A 15,089-nucleotide genomic window follows, 5' to 3' on the forward strand; every position below is an offset into this window, starting at 1 on the left:
GGGCAGGTATATTTGAGCAGAAATTAATCACTGAAAAATACTATATCTTTTATCAAAAAAAGGAACCGAGAGGTGCTGAGTTATGCATTAGAGTTTGACTAAAAGTCCAAATGTACTAAAATGGAAAATAAAATTTTTACGTCATATTCAATCGTGATATTTTGTACGTTACATGCAGATGTAAAGGAACTGATGACCCATGCTGGAAAAGACACACAAATGCTGTACCTGCAATCTATTCTATATGGTGTTTTTCTAAAAGATTATTTTCAACAAAGAGCACATATTAGCAGATTATTTGCTTAATGACTATTGAGGCCTAAGACTTGCAATAGCTACCCACTGCCCTTCCTTCAGTTTAGGCCTCCAAGAAAGACTGCGAATTTGGAAGCTAAGATAGCTGCTAGAATTTTGCTTTCACAGATGCAATATCTTAAACCCATCTCCCTGAATGAGCATGGCACTGCAACTCTGCACATCCTCAGCTGTGAACACAAGCTTCTAAGAAGCACACTTGTTACCCTAAACCAGGAAACCAGTAAACCAATGCTGCCTAATTAAACATGCCCCAGGTCCCACTTCTGCATGAGGACCAAGTGGCCAGGAATGGTTTACAACAGTCTTAAATTCTCCTAGCCTCAAGTTGCTCCCTCCAGACTGGCCACTGGGAATGCTACTGACTCATTGGCCCAGGCCAAAAGCATGCCAGAAGTGATAACAGCCTAACAACATAAACCACTGAACTCTGGTATCCACGTGTAGAAGCCTAGAAGATAAGGAGACTAATGTGCATGTCTCAAACACCGATAGCTGGATAGCTGTGCAGCCAACCAAGGATTGTTACGAAAAAGAACAGGATGTGGCTTGGAGAAGGGGGCCATACGGAGGTAAGGCAGCTCTTTTCTGGGACAAACGTCCTTGTTCTGGCTCCTGGAGATAAGCACAACACAGTACAGTGCAAGCAAAGGAATGAGGTCATGAAGCAGCCATGGGCTGTAGGGGAGGCACAAAACCATCAAAGACCCCCAAAGCCCTCCAACCCATTTCCAGAAAGGTCTAGAAGAAAGGACTGCGCATAAAAAGTGAGAAACTTATCTCCAAGGCAGGGAAAACTTATCTATAAAAAGGTACCCCCAAAAAATGTGGGTGCCCCAGGACCGTGGACACCCCAACAGCTGGATTGGCACTGGAGCCAGGACTAGTGATCTCGCTTTCTCCCATTCTTTCTCTCCTGCCCTCTTTAACCAATGTCTCTTTCTCTCTTCCCTATCGCCCTACCCCTTTATTCAAAATCCACTACTTTGTGCTTATACTAGGAGACAGGGACTAACACACCAATTTCCATGCCAAGTGTATAATCTACAAATAAAACTTTGTAAGCTTTAACAGACTCTCTGACTTTTGCTGTTCCTTTTGATTGTGAGCATCTATGAATCTTGGGCATTCCCTTCCCCTTAAGGGTGGGACACCACACCATGAATCCTCTCATTTGCTAGCAAACATGTGGTCACAAATTTTGAGTGGCAGAATCTTTGAACTTTCAGCTGATGAGAAGTCCTCAAGTTTTTATTCTGAAACAGAGCAAAACTCAAACAAAGTTTTTCAAATCTACCTGTAAACTGAATGTATCTGAAAAACATCAGGCTGAGAGCACAAACAGCTGGCACAGTCAACATGAAATACATTCCTTAGCCACCCTTACCGGAAGAGGAAAGGATATGAGGCAATCCACATGGAGACAGGATCAAGAATAACATGAAACCACACGTTTAGGCAATCTCAACACAGGTTGCTGCAGTCCTGCTTTTGGTCTCTCCTCTGGAATGTAAGCTCAGCTCAGAGAACTTACTCAACAGAAAGCTAACCAGAAGTAAATAAAGGGGTGAGTTAGCAACAACCAGGTCAGTTCCCTGACCTACCTCATCATGTAATTCTCTGAACACTGAAAGCAGCACCAGGAAGAAGTGCATTAGTTCAGTTTCTCATCCACTTAAGCTTCCGTGGGACTGCACCTCAAAGGACACAATGCTCAACGCTTCCAGCAGCCCTACTTAATGAGAGTAAGTGCATAGACAAATGGATTTTATGATCTTCTTACCCTACTTAGCACTGCAGCTAGAGTGACGCAGCAGTAAACTCTCAGCAGCAGGATAATTCTCTTTTCTGATATTGATGTGCATATTGCAGTAATTATCACCTTACTTGTATTTATTTATTGGCTTTAAGGATTATTGGAAAATATGCTATGTCAACTTAGGCCTTTCAGTGCTAAAAGTCTGAGACAGTTCTACTGCAAAAGTACAGCTTGAAATTACTATGGCAGTATCTCTAAATCATAGAATCACAGAGTGGTTTGTGTTGGAAGGGACACTAAAGAGCATCTAGTTCCAACCCCGCTGCCATGGGCAGGGATGCCACTTGCTAAATGAGGTTGCTCAGGGCCCATCCAACTTGGCCTTGAATGCTTCCAGTGAAGGGATATCCACAGTTTTAACTTTTCTGTTTAAAAACATTTTCCCTTTTCCTGGCACTATCTGCCCATATAAAAAGTCCATCTCCCTCCTTTTTATAAGCCCCCTTAAGGTACTGGAAGGCCACAATGAGGTCTCCCTGAAGCCTTCTCTTCTCTATGCTGAACAACCTCAGCTCTCTCAGCCGGTGAATCAACAGCTTTGATTCATAATGGATAAGAAATATGTAATTTCTTATGAATTGAACTAAATCTTGAAGACAGACATCTGCCACCAGTCTGCAACCAGCCACAGCATAAACTGAAATGCCCTAAGGCTTGATCTGCCTACCAGGAAATTTTTCAACCAAAGCTACTATTAGAGTACTTGAACTGAGATGATACAGAGACAAGTATCAGGTTGTCAACACACTGATCATTCAAAGCAGAGACACTTCTGGAACACTGCAGAAAACAAATCAAAATGCAAGCAGTTAAGTAACAAAATGGACTGGAAGTTTTGCAGTTATACACCCATCTGGCAGGGCTTGCTGCAGAAGCTCTTGCTTGAGTTTAGTCCATTTTCCTAGCACTTTTATTGCATTTTGGCTTTCTTGCATCAGCTGGAAAAGGGAGATCATGGGTTCTTCTGGTAACAGAATTACTGGCAAGAATCCTCATTTTTTTGCTTCTTTTGTGGAATGCTTTTAGAACACACACTTTTAAGACTTTCTCCATTTATCTCAGAATTGTGAAATACACTCAAGTGTGTTGAGGTATTTAAACTAAGTTAAAACCACTTCACACTTAATGACCTCCACAAACTTCTGACACTATTAAGCCTCAAAGAAAAAAGTACATTTGAGTAAAGCTTCAATACAAGCTCCTTGAGTGGCTGCTAAGTCCTGCCCGAGACACTTCTCATCTGCAAACAGAGCATTCTGCCATACTCCCGGAGACTGGTCCAGCTAAAAGCTGCTACCACAGCTGGGCTTGGCTGCATCATGCAGTCTCAACTCTGGACAATGCTGCCCGTATAGGCTCCAGCCTAGAAGGCTTGTCCAGAACACAGCATACACCACCACATACATCACCAGTCCCTGGCTCTAGCCGAGGCCAAAGGGCTTCCTTCCTCATGCTGAGAGGATGAGGAAGTGCTTTCTCTCCAGCTACAGACCTGGACTCTGTATAGCATGTGAAGTTCAGACTTCACCACTGAAGGTGGCCTTCTATGGCTGTTGTAAGTCAGGGTACCCATATGCTGCCCTTGGCCTGTGACACCAAGTAGAAGAGGAAAAACCCACCGCTGTTCACCCTGATGTAGGGGTAGGAAATAACATAATCCCTCAAGAATGTACCAGAGTGGGGCATTGCTGCACGATCCCAGCACTTCTTCAAAGATAACACCATTGGTTGCATCAGGCTGCTCTCAAGACAAAAACAGTGTCTTTTCTCCCCTCCTCCCTTTAGAGCCACAGCACTAAGGAAACATGCTCCTTCCCCCCTTTTACAAGCACTCGTTAAAAAAAATAATAAATCCTGTTTTGTACAGCAACGTTATAACTGTACAGGATATTTTGGAAACGCTACTTTTTTTCTGGCTTGCCCTGCAATCTCTGCCATGCTTCATACGTGCAACACTCACTATACTGAGAGCTGTTACTCCCAGATGACAAATCAGGAAAATTCCCAAAATCAATAAAACTCCTGAAAGACATAAATGGAATATAACACTCGAGGTGAAATAAAAAGAAACTAGAATGACCAAGGTTTTGAGTTACACAGTCTCAAAATAAAAAAAAAAATTAAGAAGTTCTGCTCCTTTTCTAATTAACATAAAATCATAAAAAATAGTTGTGGAAGGTACAGTCTTCAGAGTCTTGAAATGTGAATAACATAGAAATATCAAATGAATTAATCAGGGAATCTTACCTCTTGAAATAAGTATCATCATCATAAGCAAGGGAAAATAGTTTCTACACAGCAATCTGCATGATTTGCAAGGTCACTGAAAACCCTCACAAGAGACTACATATTAAAGGACTCCAAGTATCATATGAAGTGTATTTATTTTTATATGAAGTACTAGTTAAGTTCAGCTCTGCAGAGAACAAAAACTGAAACTGACCCCAGAGAAATAGAGAACATAAATACACAAGACTTCAGTTTATTTACACAGGTAACAACCACTTCTTTTCCAGTGAAAGTGATCAGGACAGAGTCACTGAGCCCTTTGCAATTGCACTTGAACCAGGAACGATGGTGATGTTCAGAATTGACAAAACTACGCTCCCAAGGAGACTTGGAAGGTTTCCCCGTTCTTCAACCATTGGTCTGGCAAAAACTCCTCATTTCCAACTGTGATCTGGAAGACGAGCTTACGTTCAGGTGGCAAATGGCTTCTGCCCTTCTGCAGAGATGCCACATATCACTTCCATTGATGGCAAGAGCTGCAGGGAGTGAAGACAAGATGCACCACATAGCCAAAAACCTGACTTTCACTATCATGCCACATTATTGAAAGCATATGCAAGCTGAACCAGTGGTGAGCACACAGATAGTCAGGTTAAAGTCAATCCATTTTCACTTGAATGACCCATGAGGTTACTGGAGGAAAGCTGAGAAACTTTATCTTAGATAAGTCAATAATAAACCAGTAAAACAAAAAATCATGGCATACATCTAGCATGTTTCCCCACAGAGACACTCTTCCATAGAGAAAAGATAGTACTATCCATGCTTTTAGAAGTGTGCGTAGCTGCAAAAATCATACTGAAGGTGGAGCAGCGGAAGTAGGAGCTTTTAATCTTATGGGTGTGCCTTTATTGTGGACTTAAATGAAGCACTTTGCAACTGTGTCAAGATAACTGAATAAATTTATTCCAAGCAGGAGGGGCCCCACTTCTGAACCATAAACAAACTCCTACAGTGGTACAAGTGTTCCTTTACTCTTGGTACATCACTGAGTCTTCCTTGTTCACATCCAGGGCTTCCTGTGCTACAGTCAGATGAGCGACTTCGGCACTTGTGCACACTGCAGAACAGCACAGAAGCCCATGGGAAGGTGTTGGAGGACTTCCAACTCTCAATAATTACTTGACGTGCATCTTCGCTCTTCACAGACTGCAGGTCTCAGAGTATAGTCCCTAGTAAGTCAAAGACTACTGGAAGTAGCATTATACTATACCTGTATCAGACAGGTATTATGTGAAGAGGAAGAAAATCAGATAAAACTCTGTGCAAGAACTGCAGGTGACATCACTGAAAAGCCATCTTCACCACTGAAAGCACCTGCTGCTGGCTCATCCAGAGAGCACTCTCTGCAAGAGCCACCCACAGACACCACCAGCAAGTCCCAGAACAACTCATTTACTTTATTACAGTAAAGCAGAAATGCAGAGCCAAATTTCTACAAGGTTATCTACCTCTTAAATCAAAACATACGTTTCTTGTGGGATTTGAAAGAAAGCTGATTCCCACTGACTTCAAATGATTCAGTCTGTGGGAAATCTTTAAGCCCCATGCTGCATCTTAGCTTATCCCAATGGTTATGAATAAAGGCAGACATGATTTGAAAAAGAATTCAACTCTGGCATGCGTATGTTAGTAGTTGATCAGCAGCTCTTCATAACTGAAATATTATATATGCATCAGTCAAGGCATAAATTTGGTCTCAGAGGAAAAAAGTAATATAAACTAAAAAAGCAGCTTGTGCTTGTGTATCAAGCTCAGCCTGAGGTTCATGTTCTCTTGGAATATAAACAATTACAAACTTCTTACAGAAATCTACCTATCAGTGATTACCAGAAAATTCTCCAATTGTCAAAACAGATTCCTCTGTCATCTGTCACACACACATGTTCTACTGTATAACTTCAATGACTGCTACATATGTTTCTAACAAATGCTGTACTTCTGATTACGTCTGTATCACTGAATATAAACTCCCAGAGATGCCACACAGAAGAAGCGGTAGGAGATTGCAGTGGATGTTCAGGGAAAATCTAAAGCAGGGAGCCCACAAAGAAAGATGTGAATCCCAGCAATAACTTCCATTTTATTAACCACAAACTTGCAAAATCCCTGTCATTGTAGAGCTGCCGAGGTTTTTCAGTTCCTTTAGGTTTAGCTTACAAAAACAACTTGCAGATTGCCTATGTACGCAAATACAGCAGTTTGAAATGGACACTGATCCAGAGGCACTGGGAAAAAAGAGGAACAAGTTTTAAATTATCAGCACCATACACTACACTCAAAACTCAGTTTTTCTATACTGAGACAAAAAAAAAAAAACAACCATAAAAATCCTGCCATAAAACTGAAACTTTCACTTGCTTAACTTCATTTTTCTAAAGATCATAACAGAGGGGGAAATTTAATGAGGATAATGGTGCTAAATGGTGTATTTAAGGCCTATTCTACTTTTCATTTGAACCTTTGGGCTCTAACGCAATTTTTTCAGCCTGTTGTCCCTTGCTACATTTACAACTTTTCGTATTGTGCTTCTTTACTTTGGAAAGCTACTAAAAAGAGAAGTCAAATTATTATCATGACTGCAGCAGATCCCGAAGCCACTTCTTTATGACACATCCTGCTCAGAGCTACAGAAATGCAAACTGCAGAAAAATCAGTCACAGGCTTTCTTCTGCATTACTCAAAAAGCATTCATTTAGCTCCATTCTGCATTTTCTCCAGTGGGGAATACGCTTAGATGATTTCTGCTCGTACAGATGCCTCATGAGTTTTATATCTTTACTGTACTTCAAGAGACTCTAATCATTTCATAACCTGCATTTCTCCCACTCCTTCAACTACCATGCAGTATTCAAAACTAGCTCTATCACCCTGATGCATTTAACACAGAAAGTAGCATTTAAAAAGTCTGTAACTTCTAATAATCCAACAAAAGCCTGGATGCAGATTGTCTAGCCAGGTGTCTCACTAATATCACTGAGGGATTTAGTAAATAAACATTGCAAGAGCACACCCTTAATATTATCTACATTACAGACATGGCTGGAAATTCACACTAGTATCAGGCTTCTGTGCCCAGGGCACCCATGCTAGACGCTATGTAAGCATCTCAGCTGTGGGAGAGGCTCGAGGGAGCTTTTGCTGTACAGTAGAGTTACAAACTGCTATAATAGGCTGGTGACAAAGTCTGAAAGAGAACTCAGGTCTCTCAGCCCACATACATGGAGGTCATGTATAGAATGGGTGCATTTGCTATGTTCCTCCTACTTCAGAGAGAAATTGATGGAATACTAGTTTTCCAGTCAACTACTGATAGGTAGCCCGATGGAAGTTATGCAACACAGTGTCAATATTGGAATCTGGTTATAAATATTTACAGTTGGTCCAGCAATGGAGTATTTGTAAACACATTGTTTCGAATCTCATGATTTCTTCATAAATTCAGTAGTTCTCCACTAGCACTATAAACACACAAAAGAAACTTTACATCAGGACTACAGATTTTTTTCAAGAATTCTCATCATTTTTGTTGTAGAAGTAGATCACATTCAGGTGCTTCAGAATTAAACACTGTTTTGTGTTGAAGATGTGCCACACATTTGGTTTAGGTTTTTAGTGCTGCCTTCTAAGAGTCTGGAATCAATATCAGGAGTCAAAAGGAGCTTTATAACCCACCCCATTTAAACATTACAATATGTTCTATGCATTCAGACACAAAGAGTCTGTATTCATAATACTTTGCATGCCTGACATGATAATAGTCATACTCTTAAGACAGACATCAACTCTATTCCGCATACCATTGTTAAATTACTTGGCATTTCTTGCTCCAACTCATCACTTGCATCATAGTGCTGCTGACATACAAGATATTTCAACATGAGTTCCATGGACGGTGGGACTAAACTTCTTATTTTTTTACTAGTTGCCCTTGACTTTGAAATCAGACAAGAATAATGCATCAGGATAGTTTCTCCTGCTATGTTAATGAGAACTATCATTTGGAACAGGGAGTCTCCAGTACAATGCTACAGAAACAGTAGGATGGATACAGCAGCACCTGGGGAATGGGGAGGTATCAAAAAAAGTAAAATACGCAATGAATGTAAGTGCTGCATAATCACAGAAAGCATGTGCAGTATTTCAAGTGTCTGACAAAACTCTGTCAGTGAAATTAAAAAATAACAGTCAGGAAGCACAGAGAAAAAAGTAGTGAAAAAACACAGAATCATTCTGAGACAATGTGCAATAGAATAAAGCTTTGACTACTCTCTCTCTGATGGTGATTTTTTGCTCCTACAAACAGCTAATATGGTAGGATGCATGCTGCTTTTTACCAAGGAAACGTTTAAGTCAACTTCTAGAATGAAGAACGTAACATATTTAGAGGAAAAACAGGAAGAAGCTGCAAGAATGTAGTTGAGCCCTGGTACTGCTTTACATTTCTGCATGCCTGTAAATGCTTATGAATGCATAATCTACAAATGTTCTGTAGAATCTGCAGAAACAATTTAGGTGTAGAACATATTTGAAGCAAAGTTCACTTTCAGACAAGTGACTGTATTGATTCTCTGAACTCTTTGTCGTTTTGTACACCAAGAGTCTCCCCAAGCACGCTGCACAATATGATTCTAAACCCAACAAGCCAACACTGACAATTTCTAGCCCAAGCTGGCATGAATTCTAAAAGCAATGATGCTGAATTCTAGGAGCAAAGACAAGATACTAAACCTATTTTATTATCTCATATTTGATGAATTCTATTTTGAACAATCATTGCTGTTCTAGGGAATTATCTCAACAGCCCCACGTGACAGTGTTAGGAGAAAATACTATCAAAAGGGCCATTGATTCGAGAAACTTGAGCATATGCCCATGAAGCTTATGAAAAGGAAATTTCCCATTATAAGACAACATTAAAGTTACAAGGACAGTTTTGTATGTCAAGCTGTTTAGCTTGAAAACCAACCTAAAACAAGTGACTGCATAGATTAGAAAACCCATATCCTCCTCAGTCACTGTGTGAACTTTATCTTCTACCAGTCCCTCTGAGATTGCATAGAAATTGTCAGAATGCCCAATTCTGTGCTTCTAACAAATTCCCACACAAAACCCTGCCTAATTCTAAACACATGTGTAAAGAAATTACCTTGACTTAGAGCACCTCCCTACCATGAAGAACTGACCCAGATTATTGACTCATGTGACTTTTTTTCCTCTTACGGGTACTTTGGCCTATTTTGTTTTTCCTCAAACACTCTGTTCAGCCAGTCCTTGTAATACAAAGTTACGTACTACATGTAAAGATCTGTGCAGAAAGACAATATTCTAATTTCAATTGCCTAAAAAAGATAAGGACAACCCCCCTCCCCCCAAAAAAGAATGCTTACCTAAGCCAAACAAACTCCTTAGTACTCTATGCTCACTCATGGCTGTTTACAAAAGGAACTGAACAATTAAAGTAAAATCAACAGGATATGAAGATGTGGTCATTGTGATGTAGAGAAATTACCATTTAATTACAAATATCAATGGTTACAGTAACTCTTAAAACAGCATGATTATCTACTGCACTGTAGAATGGTGTCTCTGCTACATTTTGGCATGGCTCTAATTGCCCAACTCTTAAAATATTCCTGAAGCGTTTAGAAACTAAGTTGAATTTAAGAAATACCTGCAGCACCACAAAATAACTGAACAGAAAAAAAAAAAAAGAAAAAAGAAAAACTCTTTTCCTTTACAAAGGAAAAGAACCCTTAAGACAGTTATCAAACCCAGATACCTCAAGTTTTACAAGATATCGAACTATCTTTTCCTATTCTCACCTTAGTTTCTTTTTACGTGGAGGAAAAAGCTATAAACATTGAAATCTGTTTTTGTCAGATCCTTCTCCAGCAGTTTCCAGGGCTTATTTGACACTTGCTTCTCAAAATATTTTTAAATTTTTTTTCTGAAATCAACTGGTGATTGATATTTTAATATTTGGTGGTTGAATGGTTCAATTATACATAGCTGACACCTACTCACTAATATGGACTGCTAATTAAGGGCCACAGTTGAATGAGGCTGGCAAAAGGAGATTATTAGCGGGCTAATCTACATTTAGAGCGGATGATATTTTCATCTAAGATATTATACTTAATACTCCTTGAGGTTCCCTTTGAAGCAGTGAAAGGCACGAAGCAAACCTACAACAGAAATGACCAAGAGTTCAGACTATGTTATACAAAGCAAAAATAAGACAATAAAAAGGGAAGCTTTAATGATGGACAGGTATGCTATACTGTAGCTTTGCCCCCCCATCACAGGTGATCTACACGCATTATAAGAGTTAAGAGGTTTAATGTTTTATTTCATTCAAACACAGTTAATAAGCTTGATTTTCCAAAACTTCACAAAATCACGTCATTTCTTACTCTTGCAGCTTAGCTGGCCTTTACAATGAGTCCAGGAAGACTTGATACCTTGAATATATATGATCACTTAACTATCACTTAATTTGAAAGAACTTTCACTGCTAAATTCTTATATGACATGCAGTCATGCTGCGCTATTTTCATACCCTATTTTTTTTAAATAATGTAGTGTGTAGACATTCTCTATGATATTACTAATGTCACCTTTGATCACTGAAAGCACACAGCATGAGAGAACAAGAAGGGCAGTAAAGAAGGAGTTTAGGTCACCTACAAATGCTCTGTCCCACCACCCTATTAAAGCAATCAAAAAGAAATATCTGTGCAATAGTTACATCCTCCATGACCATTTTGGTTTTGTTCCCTACGTTGTTCCCCATTTGCATTCTTCTTCTACGAGGCTTTAATGCTCTTTAACACTGTTCCTAAATTGAGACTTTTTTTTCACTATTTTAAAGTTTCTGAAGAACAACTAATTCTTAAAAATAGAGAGAGTGTAGAAAGTGCAACAGGGATAAAGAGACAGTATGAAAATTCATGATTCCTCTAGACCTAGGATCAGTAGCATAATACAGTTTTGGGATTACAGCTGGTTTATGACTGGCCAGTTCAGACCGTACAGAGCATATGTTGATTAGACAGAGACTTCTACATCTAGCTCTCTTCAGTCCAGGAGCTTAATGTCATCAACTCTCCTAGTTCTTTACACGTTTATGGACTTGACTACTAAAGCAGAACGGTAAAGTATTTTCTCTCATTTGAAACTCTTGCATTCAAGTCCCCCAGCCAAACAATACAAAGCAAAAGTAAATTTTCACATTTACAGTTCGCTGAAAAACCATTGAAATAAGCAAATTATATTACATAAGTGTGCAGATATGTAGTGCTATATGCCAGACGCCTACTGCCAAAATTGAAAGGGGCCCACTCCAAGTCAAATCTCCCATTACAAGAAAAGCGTCCATGAATTACTGAGACCCCACCTATTGCAAAGCTCAGAGTCTAGAAATTAACCAGCGTAAGAGTAACAAAAACATCACGGATAATTCAACCTTGTGAGCCCCTCTATGAGACAGCTTCCACAACAGAACCAAAAGAGACTCTCAGATTCCACCTGCCCTGGAATGAAGAGATGTCAGGGTGCTTGAAACCTCTCTGAGCTATATGCAGAGAATATAGGATCTATAATGAAACTCTATGGCCTTCCTATTTCCACCTGTGAGGACACTTCCTCTGACTTCTGAGAATTGTTACCTCTATGGACACAGCTCTGCATGAGGCAGAGGGAACATGCTGTGAATGCATGCTTCAGAATCACCCATCTCACTGAACTCACTGAAAGCAGCAGTCCATGAGGCAAAGCTTGTAGAGTTTCAAAGAGATGACAGGTATAATTGTGTCTGTGCTAAAGAGTCTTAGGTTGGAACTGCTTATAATACTGCCAGGAGATTTTTGTTGGTTTGGGGATTGTTTATTGGGTTTTTTCCTTCTCTTCACCCCTCCCCACGAGAGGAGGAAACTAAAATATCTGACAAAACCTATGCTTATTTTTAGCATATGTTTCATATACACCAAAGCCACATCACACAATAAGCTTAAAATTGTAGGTCAGGTCAATTTCCTGCTTTTGATTTTCTCAAAGCAAAAAAAATGTTAATTTAGCACTGTAATTTTAGTTGTATGAAGCCTTTGTATCTGTCAAAAAAATAAAAAGATGGTGGAATATTTTTGTTGTTATTTTTACAAATGGAGCCATAAGACAGAAGCTCAAGCCACCACAGTGGTTTCAAATGAAGGTGTTTTACTGCCGTGAAATGGGCAAACTGGGTCGAGGGGATGCAGCTCTGGGTACTCTTGCCAACTAACTAGACTGGTGTGTGCAGCTCTTTGTTCAAGCACATCCATCACAAATATTTTATGAAACCAATATCAAAAGCACAAACTTCCAAGCACAAACACACAAATACTGTGTCAGCCCCAAGAAATTGTCCAGCTACGTGTCTGGTGCTAAATCTACTTTTCAAAGCTCCAGTGGCCTCGCAGCTCCTGCCTTTCTCAGCCAGAACTCATCGTATCAGCACAAACTTGCATCCCTACACTGTGTTAGGAGACCGGGAGAAAACAGCCAGGTCACGTTTAACCCGCTGGTAGCATCCACGAGCGCTGATTCACAGCACGCTTGCTGACAGAGAGTTTCTTCTCCAAAACACATTAGCGCGGGGGACGAGAGCGGGCTCTGGCTCACCCCTGCCCCTCCACGGACCCGCCGTGGCCACCCGCGGGGTGTCACTGCAGCCGGGGCCGCGGGGGCAACGCGGGGCTCAGTCCCTGGAGGACTCGGCGGCCGGAGTTACTCCCGCGTCCCCGCGGTGACCCCGGGCCGGGCCGGGGGGGGTGAGCGCGGGCCGAGCCGGTCCCGCGGCGGCGATGACCAGCCCCGGGCGGGCGGGCGCTCTCACCTGCGTTGTAGAAGCGGTCCAGCACGGCGGTCTCGCCGAAGTCCAGCTTCCCGAAGTGCAGGGTCTCCAGCGCGGCCCCCACCGCCTCGCACGCCTCCCGCAGGCTCTGCAGGGCGCCGCTCTCCGCCGCCAGAAGCGGCCCCTGGCTCGCCTCGTTGATCACGTAGGTGACCGCGGTCCGCCGGCCGCCACCCTTGGCCCGCGCCGCGGTGCTCGGGCAGGCGGCGGCGGCGCCGTCCTCAGTCCAGAGAGAGGCGGGCGGCGGCGCGGCCAAGTCGGGCAGGAGGCTGCGGGCGTCGGCCCCAGGCGCTCGCCTGCCGAGCACCTCCTCGCACGGGGTCCCGCCGCCGGGCGGGCCGGGCACCGGCAGGCTGACGATCCCCTCGCTGCTGTCGCTCATCCCGGCGGCGTAGGAGCAGCCCCGGGCTCTGCTGCGCTGGCCGGCGTTAGGCGGATGCCATACTGCGCCGCCCGCCCCGGAGCGGTCCCGCCGAGCTGCTGGAGGGGAGAGGCGGCCGGACTGAAGCGAGGGGCTCCCACTCGAGCGCTAGCGAAGGCTGCCGCAGACCGGGAGACGAGCACAGCCTCCCTCCGTGCCCGCCGCCGGCACCATGACGCGCCGCTCCCTTCTCCCCCGCACCTGCAGGGACTACCCGGCACGCCGACCTCCGGCAGCACGGTCTCCTGCTCCTGCCGCCCCCAGCACCTCGCTCTTTCCCCGGCCTCTCCACTCCCCGGGCAAAATTCCTCGGCCACGGCAGAAACCACTTGTGAGATCGCTCTCCGCCACCCCGGCTTTAGCCGAGCGACAGCTGCGGAGCCACTGGCAGCGCGGGCTGGGGCGGCTCCAGCGCCGGGCACCTCCTCCGGCCCCGCCTCCGGGCAGAAATAACCTTTTCCCGCCCACCCTCAGCGTTCCGGCCGCGTCCCGAGTGGGAGCTCCGGGGGTGGGGATCCACGCCGTGTCCTTACAGCGCTTTTTAGGCGGAAAGGGCGCTGCTCCCCACGGGAAGTTCCGGAGTGGCCGCCCCTGCTTTGCGGGTTGCCCCGGGAGAGGACGGCGGTACCGGCTCTTGGAGAGGGCCGAGGGCGCTCCTTCCCTGCCGCTTCGCGGAGCTTTGCTTTTTTACTATCCTTCCTCCTAACGCGAGCCCACGGTTGTGCTTCAAACTTGTGGGTTCAGGCTGCGCCTCCCCGCCGCTGAAACAATGCGTGCCCTGGCTCGCACTACAGTCTTCAGAGGCGCTTTGGGTTCACCTAAAGGAGAACCTTGTGTTTGCACGAAGCCAGGTCCTGGTCCTGCTAAATGGGTTTTTATCACTTACTGCGCACACATGTTTTAACTATCTCGTCAGGAGTAAACGCTTTGGGTTTTTGCACTGAGTTGAGAGTAGTGTCATGATTTAGTAATCGTTACCCCTTGTCTTCCACAATTAATCTCTCTCTCACTGTGTTCCCAAAAGACTTCGAGTTCACTGAAAGGTTTATGGCTGTTTCCAGCAGGATTACTGCTGCACCTGGAAACTGTAAAACTACCCCTGTATGTTGATTAAATATGCCAGTTTTGGATTCACGTGCAATTTATCTGTCAAGTATACTTGAAATCTTGGTAATCACCAAAAATATTACTTCACAGAAAAGCAAACTAGTAGGAATAACTAGCATATAGCCAAAAGCTGTACTAACTTTGTATGGTAGGGCATCCAGCTGAGGAAAAGATCCCTTGAGATTTGAAATAAAAAATCATATGAGAAAACACCTCAAAATTTCAGATTATTTGCAGGCTAAGAG

General features: G+C 43.2%; 1 protein-coding gene across 1 annotated transcript in view; it reads right to left on the reverse strand.

The window, feature by feature from the left end:
- The window catches only part of MAP3K5 (mitogen-activated protein kinase kinase kinase 5), a 104,962-nt gene extending 91,169 nt beyond the window's left edge, over positions 1-13,793 (reverse strand). Inside the window, exon 1 of the mRNA XM_027633853.1 lies at positions 13,299-13,793. Coding sequence (XP_027489654.1) covers positions 13,299-13,698 — 400 coding nt within the window. The 5' untranslated portion in view covers positions 13,699-13,793. The remainder of the gene's footprint in view (positions 1-13,298) is intronic.
- Positions 13,794-15,089: the final 1,296 nt, after the last annotated feature.

This window comes from Corapipo altera, unplaced genomic scaffold (genome assembly GCF_003945725.1).
Source record: "Corapipo altera isolate COAL_440 unplaced genomic scaffold, ASM394572v1 2b, whole genome shotgun sequence".
In the NCBI taxonomy this organism is placed as follows: domain Eukaryota; kingdom Metazoa; phylum Chordata; class Aves; order Passeriformes; family Pipridae; genus Corapipo; species Corapipo altera.